The sequence below is a fragment of the Diadema antillarum genome, unplaced genomic scaffold (assembly GCF_040938485.1).
Source record: "Diadema antillarum isolate AM-2024a unplaced genomic scaffold, OU_Dant_1.0 seq00000834_RagTag, whole genome shotgun sequence".
Taxonomy (NCBI): domain Eukaryota; kingdom Metazoa; phylum Echinodermata; class Echinoidea; order Diadematoida; family Diadematidae; genus Diadema; species Diadema antillarum.
The window spans coordinates 93,133-113,276 of record NW_027271710.1 but is presented as its reverse complement, the minus strand read 5'-3'; the positions used below and the strand labels follow the sequence as shown (position 1 = coordinate 113,276).

The 20,144-nt window shown below is 39.5% G+C and overlaps 1 protein-coding gene across 1 annotated transcript in view; it reads left to right on the top strand.

The window, feature by feature from the left end:
• Positions 1-12,822, top strand: part of LOC139740091 (polycomb group RING finger protein 3-like) — a gene marked incomplete at its 5' end in the record, with an annotated part of 33,702 nt that extends 20,880 nt beyond the window's left edge. The window contains one exon of the mRNA XM_071650680.1: positions 11,945-12,822. Within this exon, the coding sequence (XP_071506781.1) occupies positions 11,945-11,989 (45 nt within the window). The remainder of the gene's footprint in view (positions 1-11,944) is intronic.
• Between the last annotated feature and the right edge of the window lie 7,322 nt (positions 12,823-20,144).

Genomic DNA, 20,144 nt, shown 5'->3' with positions numbered 1-20,144 from the left:
TGGTAATGTGCAGTGTGTGCCACTCGGGTACTCATGGACTCCGGCTGATTTCCTGTCACTTTAGCATAACCTGATCCAGTATGCAAATCTACCTCAAGAGCTGACCGATTTAAAATTCAGCACATCTCAATTTTCTACCCCACCTCCCTCCTTCTCCTTCTCCTCCTCTTCCTCCTCCACCACCTCCTCCTTCTTCTTCTTTCTTTCTTTTACTTTGATAAATTTGTAGATACTTAGAACTCTTTCACTGTCATCCTTTAATGTAGTTGTTAGATGCTCAACCATATCCAATTGACAAAGCTATAAAAGTTTTAGTGCCTTTTCATTGTCTTTTTACGACACAGTGAGTTTTTATCTAACTTTAATTTCCCATAATTGCAGAGTACTGTCAGAGTAAATGAGCATCGTTCACACTGAATATGGAAAAATTGTGACGTAAGAAAATCACAACATTATGGGGAAAGTTACTTGCAGGCAACTGTGGCAAAAGCGACTAGAATTGGCGGCAAAAGTGACTAGAATTTGCGGCGGAAAAAAAAAAGCAACAGCCAAAATTGCAGCCTAGCATGTAATTTTTGTAACTTTACAAAAAGTTTGCCATCACAATTTGCAGTCAGGGCTGGCCCTCCCCTCAAAAAACTGGCAGGATATTTTACATGATATCCTGATCTCTCTCTGCAATGCGGCCACATGTGAAAATTTCATCTGGTAGACCAGGCTGTTAGTTTTGTATAGCCATATGTAGCTTTATGCAGCACTCTGCTGACACCAAGAGCACTTGTGCATCACGGTAGCCTACATTCACAATTTTTTTTTTTCTCCAGAGCTGTGAGATTTTCATTTTTCATTGCAGTGTGAATGCAAAGGTCAAATGTCGCACATTTGTAATGTTGCAATATTTTCCAAAAAAGGTTCGTTTCTGTGAAGACAATCATGAAAATGTTGGCAGTGTGTGTATAGAAGGGAGGGTGACATGACATATGGTAGCTCGAAGGTATCTCATTCACTGTTCATGTTTCGAATAGGAGAGACATGATACCGAGATGTGACAGTGTGGGTGAAATATGCTTTGTGGAGGTGATGTGGCTGTGACAAGGCAAAGAGACCTTCCCATAACAGAGAAGCCCCCTGTTCAGATGCAAACCAGTTTATACCAAAACTTGATAAAGAAACAACGTCTAAAGAATCATCGTATAGCCGACAGACCATTCAGCCGCTAATCTTGACCGTTCTGGAAAAAATTATGTTGTATAGATGCACGGTTTCCCACTGCGCATGTTGTAACGGCCATGACGTCACTGCTAGTGAGAGGAATAGGGTCGCCTTTCGCGCTTGCTCACATAAAGTCCCGTTGCAGTTATACCATTCTGTGGTCGCCATACGTTCAGACGCGTATGGACATGATGGAATGCTGATTCGTTATCGAGTTCTAGTTCTTGCTCTGACTGTCTTTTTGTTATACATTGTTTCGTTATATGTTGTTTCATTAGTCAGTGTTCAGATGCATAAATTCATCGCATAGCTGTACCGTTTTGGTATAGCTATATACTGTTTTAGTATACAAAATTTTTTGCGTCCAAACATCCTGTGTTTTAGTGGGAGTCGTCATCATAGCAATCTACACTCACAGACAGCTATAAATTGCCAGTCATGAAATCAGGCTGGGATCAACATTTTCTCAGTCAGGTGGCACTGATGTATTTGCAGCATTCCCACAATGCCACAGCTGATCCTGATCCGATGATGCCCGGCCCGTCCAATGGGAATGCTTGGTGGGGCGGACTGGCGACCGACCGGTGTAATACTATCACATGACCCCGTGCTCGGTTCCCCCAGTACCCAGGGGCATCGCAATCAGGCTGTTCTGGCATATTTTTTCCCCTCCTTTAGGAAACAAGGGGGCAGAGTTGTGTCATTAGTCTCCGCTTCCAGGCAGCAATAGGGAAATTCAATCCCTCAACAAAGACATGAACTGTCGAAAGAGAGACGTTATTGACGAAATGAATGTTGTCATCTGATGGATTGTTTAAAAGCTTATGAGTCTTCTTCTTGTATGGGATGAGGTCACCCTTGAAAAGAAAGAGCTGTTGCTAATGGTTTGTCAGCCCCATTCACACACAGGAGTTATTGGTTTTTGCAGTCACGATGCAACAGTTGATTCCATTGGCAATCATTCACACGTGCTGCGCTGCACACGCAGAGACTTCAACTCTCTTGTTTTCGACAGGAGATCTCCCGCCAAAAACCCATTTTTGCAAAATCTCCCGTTCTCCTGCTTGAGATTTAATTTCTCCCGCCTGGGCTCTGTGTCTCCCGTTGGAAAGGATTTCTTACTTATTGCTATCGTATGTTGAAAAAATAAGCCTTAGATAGCACCAGAGAGCATCTAGAAATCTAGGAACTTCGCGCTTCATACACAATCATTAACTTGGAGTCTCCCGTTTGCTAGGGGTTTCAGGCGGGAGAATCTCCAGATCAGAAGGTGCTTTTGGTTGGAGTCTCTGCACACGTGGCAAAAAATAATGGCTCGGCAGCAAAATGAAGCGCTTTGTATCTTCTGCATGTGCGGACCTAGTGCAACAAGAAGTATTATGGCAAATAACAAGAAAATGATAGCTTCTTCAGATACAGTTCATGCACACCATGCAAATTATTGTGGGAGTTTTTGAAAAATAAAAAGTTAAGTGGGAGTGATTTTGGCATCATGGTGCCTTTTCATGAGAGCTAGGTAAACCACTTTTTGTTTCCGCACACAAGAATTAACAATTTTTGCATCGCATTGAAAAATCGATTTCCAAACACCTTCAGTTTCGTACATGCGTGTGAATGGGACTAATGTGTTGCATAGCAGTGGGGAATGGATAAGACCCACAGAGTAGAATTGATTTGAGGAAGGAGGGGGGAGGGGTCCGCTGAATCTCTGCATTCTTATTAGCGAGATGAGCAAATGTTTGCTCCATCCTTGAGACAGCACTGCTCGGCCACAGTCTGTGGTGGTAAAAGGGGAGGAAATGACAGCACATTATTCATACAGCTACTTCTCTCTGTCCCCCAAGTCACATCGGGAGAGGTTTCACGTTGCCATAGCAACGGGAGGGAGCATGTGCCTTGAAGAAAATGCTTTATTATTCTCCCTTTGATGCATATGTAACCCTTGAGGAATATTTACCATTTCCTCTGTTGCTTTCTCCTCATCATCCAAACATGCAAAATAGAAATGGCCCTGTGGGAGTTTCTGATGACTGGACTTTACTGATATCATCAGGTCATTAAATGGTCACTCCATCCTATTTGTAATGTCTTGTTGAAAGACTGTTTAAAATTGTGGTCGCTCCATTTGAAACTAATAGTTAACCTCTACCGGCTGAGCTCTGTATTGCTGTTCAGATAGATTAAAAAAAAAAAAACGACAACACATCAAGCAGACAAAAGTTTTGAAAATGAAGCTTTTATCACCAAGATACCTATAAACAATATTCTGAACCTGCTCATAAGCCACATAACCAAATGGTCTGTTCTAACACAACTGTGTATGGGGAATCATTATGGTAAATGCAGTCACTAATAGGTTAGTTTTTTTTTTTTTAACTTAATTTCTTTTTTTCATAGCTTCATATGTGCACATTATCAGACCATCATAGCATGTAGGACCATTTGAAACAGCCGAGATTTTTCAAACTGGAAATATTGGTAATAGTACCTTTAAAGGGATGGTATAGTTTTGATCGAGATGAGTCGTGCAATGAGGTTCCCAACTTTTTTGTGAGATAATGAGAAACCGCTTATGAAGTATGCAAGAGCATATAATTCTAAGAGGAATGCAAATTTAATTTGATGAAAATTGTTTTGAAATGACTGAGAAAAAAAACAAAGAGGTCCTAATAAAAGGTGTGACCCACCTTTTATTAGGACCACTTTGTTTTACTTTGTTTAGACTATCTCAGCCATTTCTAAACTGATTTTCATCAAATGAACTTTGAGTTCCTCTTAGAATTGTATGTTCTTTACTATTTCACAAGTGGTTTCTAATCATCTTGGGAAAAGTTAAAATCCCCATCTCAACGAGCATGGAGTGACCATCTCAACCAAAACTATACCATCCCTTTAAGCTTGCTTGCCGATAGGGTCTCTTCTGTATTCATCACTTTGAACTGAACAGAGCCAGGAGCTCAGTAAACCCAAAAATTACATCTGAATATCAACGTTATTTGGAGAAGAGGGAGCAATTTTGAGTGGGAATAGTTCAGAATGGAAAACTAAGAGACGAATCTGAAATTCTGACTGCAGTCAGATGATCACCTCCAAAAAACTTGTACCTTCTTGAATGTCCAATCGAGAGTGAAAAGCTACCCATTGCTCAAAATGACTGGGATGAAATAGAATAAGATGAAACAAGCAGAATATGGACAGCATCCATGAAATCAGACAAAACTAAGAGATTGTGGAATTTGAGACTTTCATGTGTCGTCATGAAAGTGTTAGTGGGCGCTATCACAACAATGTCATTACCTTGCCATTCTCTCAGTGGTTTGTAGATGAAAGTATTCTAAAATTATCCCTCTCTGTCAATAATTTAACAAATATCGAATAACAAAACACAAATCTAGAACAATTTGATTTACCAAAGTAAGATCTTCTCCTTGAATATGTGGAAATTTGAGTATTACCAGTCACCCCTAAGTTTTCACATCTTTTGGACATTCAGTGATCAGTTTCAACCACTCTAGTTTCATATTGCGCAACATCAAAAACACTATCAAGCATGAAGGACCAAACAGCTCAGATATCTCATGAACTTTGAAAGATGATTAAATCAGAGCATATGTGTCAGTGTGTAAGGGGCACAAGTCCTTCCAGTCATTTCCTAAAACCAGAAAATAGAAATTAAAAAATTGCAGTTGACAGAAGAAATGCAAGAAAGGATGGAATTGTGACAGAGAGGGAAATATGAGAATGCTGGTTTTTTTTTTTTTTCGTCCGTAATCCAGGCAAAATTTGACATTTGATAGGGTCTTTGCATGTCCCCCCACTTTATTTTTTATAGCGCTTCTTCCATTTACAGGAATTTAGAGCCATTGAGATGATTGACAAATGAAATGTCTGTCTTTGTCTTCCATTGCTTTTGATTTTTATTTATTTTTTGCCTGTCGTAAATCTAGACAAGGTTAAAAAATCTTGACTTTAGTGAGCAACTCAATATCAGTGTTTTTTTCTGTTATGAGTGCAATGAGGGTAAAGGGGAAAAGTGGGTTATTGTTGTGAGGATGAAATGTGATAGATTCATACAACACATGATACATGCATTAGTACATGATGTTAGATGTTAAATAGTGTAACAGCAAAGCAAGAAGAATTTGAATGCTGTCAGTGTGCAAGAAAAACGAGACCATATTCATCCAAGTGAACGTTGCTGTGGAAATGCAGGATGACTTTTGACATCTTTTCGCGACAGCTTTTAATCCAACATTTTTGGTGTTTGACAAGCTCTCTTTGTCGAAGATCTTTTAGAACAAAAATCAAGCCTCATTTTTCATCTGCTGATAGTTGTCATTTTGAAAGACGATACCATCTTGTGCTCTAACTTGGATCAATTACATGTGGGAGTGAGCGGCGAATCACAGTCATTGAAACTGCCCACCAATCCTTTAAGAACTGCCTTACGAAAAGGGAAACCGAGCGAGAAAGGTTATGAGTAGGAGGAAAGATGCGAGGGCGGTATAAATGCGTCCTTCCGAGATGATGCCTAAAATCTCGATGTATGGGTTATTCATAGGCTTTGACTGTAAGCTGATGTGGGGGAAAAAAGTAAAGAAATACAGAATATGTTTGGGGATTAGTAAGAGATAAGAGCAGGTAGGAAGACAAGAGTCAGCGAAAAGTGCAGAGACAACAGAGATGGAGACATATTGAAAGATATCTAACAAAGATAAAAGCGGGGTAAGGTTCATGCTGAGAGATTTCTTTAGAAAAAGAGAAAGAAAAGAGAAAAAAAACCAGAGAAGTTAGCCTCAAATAAGCAAAGGTGAATGCATATCTGGAGAGAAAGAAAGAAGCCGAGACAGAGAGTTGAAGAAGAGAGGAGAAAGAAAGAGAGAGAGAGAGGGGGGGGGGGGGGGGGTAGACAGAGTCGAGAGAGAAGAGAGAGCAGAGAAGAGAGAGTAGAAATCTAGGGAGATAGGGTAACGGAGAGAAACTAGTAGCATAGTTTGATAATGCCTTGGAGTCACCAGAGGGGGTGATGATGTGATGAGGAGCTCCGGTGGCAGTGGCTGTATCCAAGGTCTCCTCCTCCTCCTCCTCCTCCTTCTCCTGGTAGAGACATTGTGAGATAACACAATGAATCTTCTTCCAGAGTGATGCTACCCTGGGAGGTAGAGAGGATGGCTGTTGATGTTGAGGGAGGAGAGAGACGAGGCGGAGAGGAGGTGATGGGGAAAAGAGGATACGAGATGACATTAAAGGTAGTACCCCCGATAGTTCAAATTTACGAGGGATAGGGGGATCTACCTGTATGCTAAAAGATAGCCTCACTGGAGATAAAGGTGGCTTATGGTGATTATCGCCAGTTTCATTCCTTACTCTGAAAACACAATTATAAGGTGATTTGAATGTAATCATTGCATTGAGGCGAATAGGAGATGCACTTAGCATCTGAGCAGAAGTTAGGGCAACTTGAAGAAGTCTACAAATTTTCTCATAAAACTGTGGCTGCTCAAAGCTTAAGGTAGGATGCAACTCATGCCATGCTTCTACAGAATGTCATCATCAGACAATGTGAAAAGCTTGTGAAAGATGTTTCCCATCAAAGATTGATATATGAATTGCTCTAGGACACCTGTAAGAAGCATTCAGTCAAAAAAAATTGTAGAAAATATAGAAACGTACAGTCAAATTAGTAGAAAATATAGAAACATACAGTCAAATTAAAGCAAGAAATGGTAGGTGAAGAAAGGGTTTTTAATGCTGGAGATGAATTGTGTAGAGGGAAGGGGGTTCTCTTTGGATGATAGCAGTCCAGGTATACATTTAAACAAAAAGGTGATCTGTGTCTACCATTGCTATATGAGAGTAAGATGAAGAGGAACTATGCAATCAAGACTGTGTGTAAGTGAAGTTTCTATGTCGAAAGATAGCTATAGCATGGTACAATATGAGTTCAAACAACTAAAATTTTTATACAACAACGCCACGATCTTTAAAAAGAAAGAAAGAATAAAAGACGATGGAAAGTAGAACTGTCATTATGATACGCAAGGATGAAGAACTCTTCTTCCTCAGTCTCCAGGGCAAAAGTGCAACAGCTGAATGAGAGAGCTGAGCATGTACGGCGAGAGGGTTTAAGGCCATCCTGACATTTCACATGTGAATCTTTTCCAAACTGGCGCTCCCCAAGGCATACCAGTAGTCTTCATCTTACAACATTGTTCGGTGGTCTCCTGCATACATCCATCTACATCATCAATTTCAACCCAACTTGTACAGAATGTGATTATATATTATACAGACTCTAGAGTTGCAGCATTTGTGCAGAGGGCTTGAGATCCCTTCTGCTCACTTAAAGAGGAAATCCACCCCCCCCCCCCCCCCCCAAAAAAAAAAAAAAAAAATAGCTCCAAAAGACAGAGAACAAAATTCATTCCCTGCAGAATGTTTCAAAAATGCCAAAATAGGATAAGAAATAAGGAAGATATGACATTTTGAATTTTCACATTTTTTTTTCAGAAAACATTTCTTGACCAGTCCTTATGAATATTCAAATGAGTGAGTTGATGATGTCATATCCCTACATTTTTCATTCATGTTATATGAAATTTGAAAATTGTTAATTTTGGCAAATAAGGTAAAAGCATATTTCTAAATATGTCAGAGATAACATTTTTTTTTTTTAATTGAGATGGTTTCAAGGCTAGGTTTATATTCATACAGCTGAAATATGAGTTTTGTTATTTCTGTATATGAAATGAATAAGAAAGGGTGAGAGCATGACATCATCTTGCTGATTTGAATATTCATAATGACTGGTCAAGAAGTGTTTTTCTAAAAAAATTGAAATTTCAGAATGTCATTAATTCCTTATTTCTTATGCAATTTTTATCATTTTTTGCACTGTTCAGCAGGTTTTTTTTTTCTCTCTTTCCAATGAGATTTAAAAAGTTTTGGAGCAGATTTTTGCTTTAACCCGTTGAGGACGGACTGATTTTGCTACAACACGCATTTCCCCTAGACACCTGTCGGAGTATACTCGGGACTCGTTCTCAACGGATAAGTGACATACAATATAAACAATAAATACCAAGACAATATGCAGAAAAAAATAAAAGCAAGGTGGATCAGCCTACACATTAGGGATCATTGTTTCATAAATGCTTCTGAAAAAACAAATTTCATCTAATACACCAGAATATTACTGCTTAGGGTGGTGCATCCTTGCTTGCTTGCTTGCTTTGCATCAATAACTCAAACTCACACACCGGCTCACTGTACTAAGCGATTCTTACCTAAATGCCAATGCTGGCAAGAGGAGAATAATCATTTTCAGCATCCTGAAATTCAAGATGACATATATCCTGATTTGTTTTGCAGCTTTTTAACCATTCTAGAAATGAAGATCGTTAAGAGTAATGATTAGTGGCTGAATGAGAAATCAAGGGAGGGGAAGGAAAGGACACAGGCTTCGGATAACGAGAGTTGTGGGGGAAATTCTTGCAACATATTTGACCATTTGCATACTGATTTGATAACTCCGATTAAAGAAAGACTCTTTTGTTGATGAAATATGTATACTAATAACAGTAGTCAGATAGGCATGGAGTCTATATACTTTTGAGAAATGCGGTTGTCTTTAATTGTGTATCGTGGGTTATAGTAACATTTTTATTCGTTCTGAGCATTATACGAGTAGAAATAGTAGATATGGCCCAGTGAGTGTAGTAATGAATTATTCATGATTGCAATTAGTTGTAGTAGGCCTACTTATCTTAATCATATTTCACTAATTTAAATCAAAATGGTAATTTTATAGTGTGATGTCTCCAAGCATTTAATGATGTCATACAGATAGACTCCAATCAAGGCTTAGTCTTTAACTTACAGCTGGAGGGAGTGCTGTGCTCATCCATATCAATCAGCATTTGGAAGCAGAATAACAGCAAAAGTCTTGAGTCTAGACTAATGCATATTTCACATAAGGACAGGCAGAGGAAACACACATTGCATTTCCATCAACCTGAAACTTGGACCGCCAGGATAATCGATGCCCAGTCGTGAAATTAGCCTGAAATCTACATCCCCGTCAGCTCGGCCCCCGGAGGATCCCGTTTGAAAAATTACCCCGAAGTTCGGAGCATGCGAAAAATGTTTGAAACACTGAATCATGGTGTACGTGGGCCTTTGAACACTGCTCTGCGGGGGAGGTAGCCTCCTCATTGCTCAATCTACATGTACACTGGCCTTCTTGTGTTTATGTCCATTGTGTTTGATATTGAAAAATTTGTAAGAGAAAGGAGATGAACACTTTCAGAAGACAAGCAGAGAGTGCTCAGCTGAACATTAAAGTCTGCTTAAATGAAGCTGAGTGTATATACTCATCACATTATTGTGGAAAAAATGTATGCACAAAGGCATAGTCCCACCTTCAATAAAATGTGTAAGTCTCCAGGATTTAGGGACATCACAGAGAAGAGGGTGATATGAAAAATAAAAATGTGATCAATGAAAAAAAGAAATAGGTTCTCATCGTGCTTGGGGAAGTGTCCTTCATTTGAACGGATTAATTAGCTAGTCCTCATCAGCAAATAGTGCACTATTTTAGAGTTAGAAGATAATGAATAGTGCTGTAAGAACACTATCAAATCTGCTTAAAGGGGGAAACTTACCCAAAACATATCAATGCGAATTCAGTGAATGCAGAAATATGAGAAGAACATGGCAGTGAAGTTTGCGGAAAATCATACACCCCATTCAAAGTTATAGATTTGCTAATTTTTTTGTCAAATCCATGTGACATTATTTCTGGATTAGACAAGTACAATACTTTAAAGCACGATATATTCGCGGCATGAAAATTTTACGAATTGGAGCCGACGGCCTTTCTCGCGGCATGAAATTTCATGACTTGCCACTGGCATCCAATGCATATTGTGTAGGCAAGAACTTTGCCGTGCATTTTAATTTCGCGAATGTTGCCGCTCGCGAAATTCGCGAAATTAAATTACATGCGAACTTTCCTCATTTTACAGTAGTCTTTGATGTCACAGTAGAGGCTTGATACAAAGAAAATATGAATGAAGAGAATTCTGTAAATTTTCAGGTCTTTACGGTAAGCACACATTCCTTCAACTTGTTTGCTGACGTAAAGTTAAGGGTAATGTTGTTCCCTTGCCCTTCTGAAGGATGTAAGTCATGAGTTCTTTCAGTATGCTGGCAAAATGAAATTGTGTGGAACTCTGCAAAATTTTGATGAAAAAGATAGAATATGAAAAGAGCGTGTGAAAGAGAGAGAGAAAGAAACTTCAAGCTGATAGATGCTGGGAAAGACAGAATGAAGGAAAGGAACATTGTATATTGATAGATAGATAGATAAAGAAGAGAGAGAGAAAGGAGAGAGAGAGGGGGGAGGGCAGGAATCAGGACAACCAGAAAAAGAGAACTTGCCGTTCAGCAAGAGAGTCAAGGGAGGAGATGAGAGCGGTGGGATGAGAGATGCAAATTGAATGCATCAGTGGGTGGGGAGACGGTGGTATAAGGCCATTCATCTGACAGGACTCCGCTGAAAAGGCATGCGGGGGGGGGGGGGGGGGGACTCCTCTTCTGGCTTCTGTCTAATGATCCACAAACATACGCACAACACACACACCCCGGTACTGCACACATACACACACATACGGACATACGCACACATGCTAATGTACTCATATACGCAATTATACTCCACGTTAAAGGAGGATATATTGAGCCCCCTCTTCTCCAGCTCATTGGGGGAAGAGACGTTGGGGGAGGGAGGTATCAAAGTTGCAGGCATGGAAAAAGAGTACACTGTAGCCTTTTCCTATAATACCCCCTTAGGCAGTCTAGCCTCTAGATTTGGCTAAATGCAGACTGCCAATGTGCTTTTATTGCCATTTCAACAATCACAATATTGTTGTTGTGTATATTTTTTTTTTGGGGGGGGGTGGAGGGAGGGATGATTCGTTGGTGTTATACTATGAATATTCTCTGTCCGAGAGTTTTCAACCCCCACTCATCTTTTGAAAGAACGATACTCATAAAGGCCTGAGACTGCACATAAATTAATGAAAATGATCAATTTGCTTTTCAAAAGTACCATAACCCACTGTACAATGTGAAGAAGCGACCCTATCTGGTTGCTGAATTTTCACATTTCACAGCAGTTACATACAGATCAGAAACAGACCTTGTTGTTGTGTGTGAATGTATATTTTTTCTTTTTTCTCTCATTCCAAAGCTTTTGCTAGATGTCACCAATCACTTTTGTTGAAATGAACAGAAATATAATCTCATTCAAATGTCATGATATTTCCCATCAATGCCTCAAAAAATTCTCAGTGTGATTCTTGAAATGTTGGTTCCGAGAATGGAAGGCAGCTTGCAGAATGAAAATGTTTGCCTGTTAGGTTTAACATTATTCCACAGTATGACTTTTATGTAAATGTCAATCTTCGTTACCTGAAAATGTCTTCGCCCACAGAGGAAATTGTACAGTGCCATTCTCTCCTCCTTCAAAGCAAGAAAGGTTACATTTTATCCAGAATGTCTGCATTCTCTAGGGCTACAAATTCAGCAAGTAGTTTACATATCCATCGAATGGAGTTCCCATCCATGTACTCTGATTAGACATCTCCAGATGGAGAATCTTCTGATCAATTGTCTTCCATGGTATTTATGCTTTGTGCTTTTCTTTTCTTCTGCGTTTACCCCCCTGCAGAACGTTCCACTTTTGCTGCAGTACCGACCTCGCCTGGAGCTATGACACAACGCCAATGGGCTAGACAAGACTCTCAAAAACCGTGCTGCAAAAACGAGACTCTCTCTTCTTTGTTTTTTTCTTTCTTTTCTTGTTTTGGTTTTTCCTGGAATCAGAACACAGATACACTATCAACGTCATTTTTCTTTTGTCAGATTATATGTATGCTGGTTGTGATGATGGGATATTTTGATCATGATTTTGTTGATAATTTCTCTAACATGATGATGATGATGATGATGACGATGATGATGATGATGATGATGATGAAGATGAAAGTGATGATGACAAAAGTGATGATGATGATGATGATGATGATGATGAAGTTGTTAATAATGATCAGATATACTTGAAGAAATCTGACACAGAGACATTTCAAAAGACAACTGTGAATATTTTTTTTCTTCGTCATTATGCTGTCTCGCAACACCATTTATGTGAAAGCCGGAAACCTGCCATTGTGTAAATATACATCATTAGCGTGGATGTCGGACATGTGAGAGGACATCTTCAGTCGATCTTTGACCTCGGATCATGTGATTTTTTTTTTGTTTCTTAAAAAAAAAAAAAATGAATTTGAATCCTATAGCTTCCTTGAGTTTTTGACATGGCCAGTGAGAGGCAAGAGAAGTGTTTGTGTTCCATTGCCCTTCTACGCATTGTTTGCATCTGTGAATGTGCACGCTCCATCGCTCCCGCGGAGAATGCATCTTATACGTCACCCGTACAGCCCGACGAGTGGAGTGGCTCCAGCTCAGTGTCCTCTTTGGAGTTCATTCACATGGGGAATTTCTCTGTGTCCTCCGTTTCATGTCGGCGTGCCAGGGGAAGAGCGAGTAAAGGATCATCAACTTCGCCGCTGCATAGATGAAATTCAGAATATGGAATAAAGCGTCATCCATCACAAATCTGCAAGAATTCAACTCGAGGAATGTAGTGGCAAAAGAAAAAAAAGATAAATTGACAATCTTGTGAGCCTGTGTGATTTTGATGTCGTAAGATGAGCACAGAGAAGAAAGGAAAAAAAGTGACAAGAAAACAAGGTCCATTTGAAGATTTGGTGGTGGTTTGTGAATGAAAGGCAATAGGATGAAGGGAGTGATTAGGATAGACCATACAGCTTTTGAGGAGAAAGGTTCATCAATGCTTCATTAAAAGTCTGCCAACATTCTCCAGCAATGAAGAGAAATTTATTAAAAGATATTGTATTGTGCCATCTCCATATATCATGCCTACAAAACAAAAGAAATAAGAGTGCTGCCCTCTGCTTTTCTTTTCTTTTCTTTTCTTTTTTTTTTAATACAAAAGTTGTTCTTATTAGACTGGAAGATAATCCCGAGATCTTTGCTTTCTAGCTCGTGAACAAATTTGTTAGGTATTGTAGTTTATCAGTCTCCCAGTCCATATTGCCGATTCAAATGTGGAAGGATGACATTACCTTTGGATCAATGTCGCCTGACTTCCTTTCTGAATACCCCTCCCACTCGCTTTGCGCGTGTATGGCAGAGAATTAAAAAGTCGGCTTTTTGTGCCCTAATACAGTTGGGCGGAGAGAGGCAGGGGCAGTTTCTAAATGTCAGCGTAAACCTTTCCACAACGGCATTGATTGCCATTTTCCTGCGGTGTGACAACCTAACAATGTCTCTTGCAGCCTTTTTTTTTTCTTTCTTTTTCTTTTTTAGTAACTTCGGTACTCTAATCACTTACCCTTCCATTCATGTACCACTGCCATAAATATTCAATGTGCGTGCATGTGGACTTGCATCATCGTTTGAGATGCCATGCTGTTAATTGTGCTCCTGCTGTAACAAGTACCTGCACCTTGCGTAGGTGTGCAGAACTTGAATCTGTGTGCTTTTTGGAGATGGTGAGGTTTTTCCTTTTCTCATAGCTATAGAGAAGGCAAAATTCACATTCATTTGTGCTACATGTGGTGACACACCAGTTGTTATGTTGTAGCCTTTATTTAAAAGCTTTTGTGAACCGTGCTCAAACCCACAGTGATGAATTCAACAGTCTTTAGATGTCAGTGCTCATAATATTGATTGGCAAAGTTTTGGTTTTTTTTAAATCATGTACAATGTGCTCAAACAGCAGAGAGCTCATTCAAGTGCTGTAATTGTATGCATTGTTTTATGATGTTGTATAATGATATATAGATATTGATAACGAGATGTTTATTTAATTTGTCTGATATTTTTTTTTTTAACCACCTTGGTGAACAAACCTTTGTTTGACTTCCTTGATTAGAAAGATACAGTAAGCATGTGGCAATAATTGTGTGGGACTAAGGCCATGTTGCATGAAAGACTTACATGAAGAGTTATTCCCTTTAATGATTAGTGCCATAGCAAAAGCCAATCAGCATTCAGGATTTGTGCTGCCATGGAAGCTGCTAGATTTGTACCAATGTTATTCTAGGAAATCTTTTATTCAGTGGGCCCCAAGACCCATCTCCCACCCCACCCCTCGAGAAAGATGACAAACTGTTCTGTCAGTTTGACTTTCAGGGTGTTTTTTTTTCTAGACTCATCTTTTCCATATTAGTCCAGCAGGATGGATTTATATAGGCTTTTTACTTTATGAATATATCATTTACTGAAATGCTTGCAACATTAAATGATGAAATATCTGTGTTAATTCAATATGCTTATAGTAGAGAATAGAATATATATATCTCTACAAGCAGAGTGAAAGAATTACAGTATTCTCAAATACAATTTCTTTGTGAATGCATTTTGCCCAAGATGTATCGCAGGCTGTGCTATTTTCAAGCCTGCTCATTTTTAAAAACAGTATTTTATTACACACTAATGTAGGACAGAGCTACAAGTGTAAAGGAAGTTGTTTTTGCACACAGGGGAATCTCTCTGAGGATTCTGGTGATCAGTTCTTGCAACTCTCAGCATAGTAAGGGAGAATTAAAGATTGGAAAGATGTAATGGTGGTACATTTGTTCCGTCATGTGGCTGTATGTTTTGGTGGGTCATCTCACTATGACAGGATGATGAATGCAGTTTCACTTCCATTTTTCGGCAAGATCGCGGAAATGGAAAAACCCCTACGAATGAATTATGGCAAAAGAAGCGAAAATAAAGCTGTCTTGCATGATATCAATTTCAGTTAGTACAGTTATTGTCAGGTTCACGTATATCATTCCCTACGTTAATGTAATGTCACATTACACTGACAAGTTGATTGGCTGAGTGTATTGTTCCTTGTATGGACATTGCTAGTTTTCTGAGCTAAAGAAGAATGAGTGCCAACTTTGGCATGCATTGTTGACCAAAAGGAGATGCCTGCACAACAAATGGAGATTGAGTTTATCGCTTTGATACAATTTTGTTGTCTATTGTGTTGGGCTTTGTACTGAAAAAAAGAACCTTCTCTTTGCCTTTGTGATAGCAATGCCCAGTTATTGACCAACACGTTTATTCAATGGGGGGAGAATGATTAATGTTGCTTCGTTTTCGTAAAAGTTTGCGAATGCCTCCCAGACCAAATTATTGTATCAATATGTGATGAGACATATGTACCTAACTGCATGCAGCAGTCCATAGACTTCTCAGCATGAAATTACATTGATGCAGAAGATACGCCATGTGTATGAAAGAATTGTTGGAAAAATGAAATTTGAAGGTGACACACATTTAATTATGTGTGATGAGTGACGTGATCGGTGTTGCAATCTAAATGAGACTGAAATCAAGCGTTGTCGACAGATCGCATTTGTATCATATATATATGTGTATAAAACAGTGTATGTATGACAGATGTACTTGTGCACGAGTTTGTATGTGTATCTGGACTTGACGCAGGAAACTGGCTGGAGATCTGTAATATCAGGGCAGGGCAAGATGGAATCATCGAGGCATTGAGTATTGTATGATATGATAGATTATATGGCATGCCCAAAGCATTGTCGGAGGAAGTTGTGGAACGGAGTGACGTTGTGGTGGAAGGTGTATGCATCTTCGTTGTTCTTTGGTTGAGTTTGTGACAAAACCAGTCGTTTCAAGCACTGTTCCTGAAGCAGACATGTACCAGCAAATGATCACTCATATTTCTTTAACTTTGTTCTCATAGTGGTGCGACAGTTTGTGTACCAGTACATTTTTGATGAGATAGAGGCGGATTCCAGAAATCGTGTTTACAATTAAAGAAAAAGATTTCATGTCAGAATCATGGGGAATAGGACAGAGCATGCTCGTAGATGTTGCAGAGCATTTCTCCTCAGAATTTCACTTGTACAAGAAGAACTTCCCTGCAGCATGCAGTGCTGTATCAATGCAATATGCTTTGAATACAGCATGATGTCAAAACCTTTATTGCATTTTCTTTCTTTTTTTTTGCTCTTTCTGAGAATCTTTTGGTAGAAACTTGTCAGCTACATTTGCCGTCTCGTTACACTTGAAGCCAGCACCGTTTCATCTCGGACGACTCTGTGCTGCCGCTGCATCACGCCAGTCTCATTTTCAACGATGCTGCGATGGGCTGTGACGTTCCTCTTTCAGTGTGTACAACTTGAGAAAGGATCAGTAAACTAGAGGAATGAGAGAGACTGTGCAATACTCAAAACGTGGCCATAATGGAGGCTGCTATAGGGAAGAAGTGAATAAAAGTGGCTGTCATACATGTATAAGGTGGAATGATACATTTATGACCTTTGACCCTAATTTACATACCCAAGATGGCATCTGATCAAGAAGTTGTTATTTTATGAAATAATGTACGTGACATGAACTAACCATGTGCAAAATATGGGGGTGATAGGAGCTGTTTTTCGTGAGTTATTGCAATCAGAAAACAAAAAATATTTGTTTTTTTTTAATGTGGGTGTGACACAGCATCACAGGCTTCAGTTCTCTGTATTGAAGTGGCTGTGGTTGGATAAAGATAAACTTTCAAAACAGCTGCACCGGGTGGTCATATTATCAATTCAACCAATCTGTTCATAAAATAAGTTTGCTATGACTTGCTGGCCTGGCCTTTCAGATGTCGAATCCTCCCGGTTTGTTCTAATAGTCTATTAAAATTCTTTGTGGAAGTCTTCAAGATTATGTTTAAAATAACTTGCTTTTAGCTCAGCCTATAGGTCTCATTCCAATCAAACTGCCTCTTTGGTGTTGACAAATCTAAACTTGTTAGTTTCCTATTAAGTCTGTCTTTGCAAGCTTGCCTTATCTCACAATTGCGTGGGCATCAAAGCGTAAACTTCTCGATGCTAAAATGACATCGTGAATGTAAATAGATTTCTACAAGTTTCTGTGCCAATGGATATTTCAAGCTTAAATCCAAATAAAGGCTTCTCTCTTTCAGTGATCACCATTCATCGTCTTTTTTTTTTTTCAGAGATGGTGGTTCCAAAATAATCAATCTTCGGAAATATAAAGAGAAAGGCAAAAAAGAAATATAATTTATCAATATTTCCATCTGAGGGCATCATGCATTAAAAGGGGTATTGCTTGAGAAAATTGTGCATGGCACACAGGTGTATGTTTGAAAGGCAGACCACGGGCCTCTGAAACATATCACTGCATTTTCGCTGGACTCTCTTTTACTTTACTTTCATTCACCATCACCCCACTAGTTACGCTGCCGTCCGTGCGTCCACCTCGGTCAACTTTTGGTTTTGTGCGACGCAATAGGCAATGTCTTGCTATGGTGCTACTCGGTTGAACGTCATAACGTAGTGAAGCCAATGTACATTTTTTAGTAATCATCATTCGAATCATGGCATGTATGCTAACCTGTAATTTTCCAGGTTATGGCCCAACACAGTTTCATTCGGAGGTCTTGCAAATTACTCATGCACGCATGCTTCGAGAGAACATTGATGAGAGAAGCAGAGAGAGAATGAGAGTGAGAGTGGATATTTTGTATGTATTTATAAAAGTTAGGAAAAACCATAGTGGCGTAAAGCAAATGCCCTGTTATTTCTGACCACATAGTTCCTTAATATAAGGATGTGTGCTGGGGAAGATGTCTCGGAAATGCATTCACCACATCTATCTTACCAAAAAAGTCATTAGGCAGTGGTGAAGGCATTTCTTGGGGGAAGAATCGACTTGGGATTCTGGTTAGACAGTCGAGTGACCCACCATAAAGTAGACAAAGAGAAGATGGCTAATGGGCAAATGTGGAGCAGTCTGTTTGTAATCATGTTGTATCCATTGGCAGTTCGAAATTTGTCCGCACGTAGCAACACTGCTTCAGAAATCTGTACCATCATCGTTTCACTAGATATCTACCCCCCACAAAATCATGCTGCAAAGATTCTTTGAAGTAATGGGCGTGTATTTCTGGTTTTGTCCGCGGTCGATGCTCGCTCATTCGTACCATGTTTCTCCTGCCTGCTACAGCTGCAGAAATAATCTCAGCTGTAGGTTGATCTCATGATTTCAATTACCGATATCCTCCTATTATTAAAAGGTATTCATCTTTCTTCCCATTTTTTTTTTTCTTTTTAAGAGAGAGATGGAGATACTGTATGTCCCATCAAACATGCCCACCTCTTTTCATAGTGTCTTCCAGTCGCATTTCAGCATAAAGGCAAATTGGGGACAGACAATCGCTTTTCTAAAAATGGCCATAAACAAAGCTGTGCACACCTTGTGTATCATCCATGGATTCAGCTCTCAAGAGATGCCCTCTCCCAAATGGGATGTTTTGTTCTGTTCTGCCTCCATCCTCTTGGGTTTTTCATCAACAGACCTCCCAACCTTTCGATCTAAAAATTACGGATTATTTGGCTCAAAAGTAGGAAAGATAGAGCAGTTTCCATAAGAGTGGATTTATTAAGAAAGTTCGGAAACTCCTATTGAAACAAGAGCTGGGAATGGTCAAAATTCAGATTCTTTCCCCAGAAATTCAGAATGGTTCAGAAGGGTTGGGAGGTCTGCATCAGTCTGGATCTCCGAATACGATGTCTGTGCTTTCTTGGCCACGATATGCTGCACAGGAAACATAGTGCAGATGTCCCGACTGGAGTTTTGGGCTGACTCCTTAATGTGAAGGGGCACTGGAATGCAGCTCCAAATGTCAATTTTCAGTGACTACTTCAGCTATTAATTTCTAATGGAGCAGAAGAATGGTTACGGAGACAAATATGGTATAAGATGAAATGATGAAGCTGAAAGGTGACAGGTCAGTGGCAAAGAAGTCATCTTCTAGCCCCAATTCCAGTCAGGAAAGTCCATTTGAAACATCATTTTGCTTAGAAGAATGAAAATAACTGAAAGAAAGTGTCCTGTATGCAGGGGGGGATGTCTAGTCCTCAAGGTAAAAAGTCGAGATTAATTAACTTCCATCTGAATAAAGGTCATACTTCGGTGGGTTGGGTATTAGTAGTGATGCCTTGGGGAGATGGAGACATCCAAGTCACACTTGGCAAGGCCATCAAAACTCTTCTGGCTTTTGATCCCTGGAGGAAGATTCTTGCCTCCAGATTAGGAAAAGAAATGGATGTCAGACAAGCCACGATCCATGTGATATTGGCAGTTCATTGACCGTATGTCCCCACCCTGCAGGTTTTCATGCTTTATTCCTGGAAAGCATGTTTGGACACCTTAATGTACTACAGTGGACTCCCGTTATAACGAAGTCCTCAGGACCAGCAGTTTTCTTTCGTTGTATCAAAATTTTGTTATGACTGAACAAATAAACAATTCAAATACATAGAGAGGATAACGTTGCAGCCATAATTTTTAATTCGTTGTAACCGGAATTTCATTATAAATGTTTTCGCTATAATGGGAGTGCACTGTACACTACATTCAAAAGTGTATGCCTGAAGTCGCCCACACTTCAGACTTCTGACTTCCCCCCACATGTGGGACAGATTTGCTGAAATTCACTTTCTTCCCTTGATCCTTCTCATTTAAAAAAACAAAAACAAACAAACCAAAACGACAACAATTAATATGATGTAAAGTATGTCAAGTGCACATCCTGCCTGAGGTAGCAGCAATTAATGTGTCTGTAATGCAAGATCCGACAAACAGCAAAATGAATTGTGACATGCTGGGTTTACTGAGGAAATGCACAATCTCCCTTATATCTGAGCAGACCGTCAGAGTCCGAATGTTCCTCTTTGTGCAAATGTCATGTACATGTAAGCAAGATCTTTCATACCATTTCATATTTCCTTTTCCTCATTTTT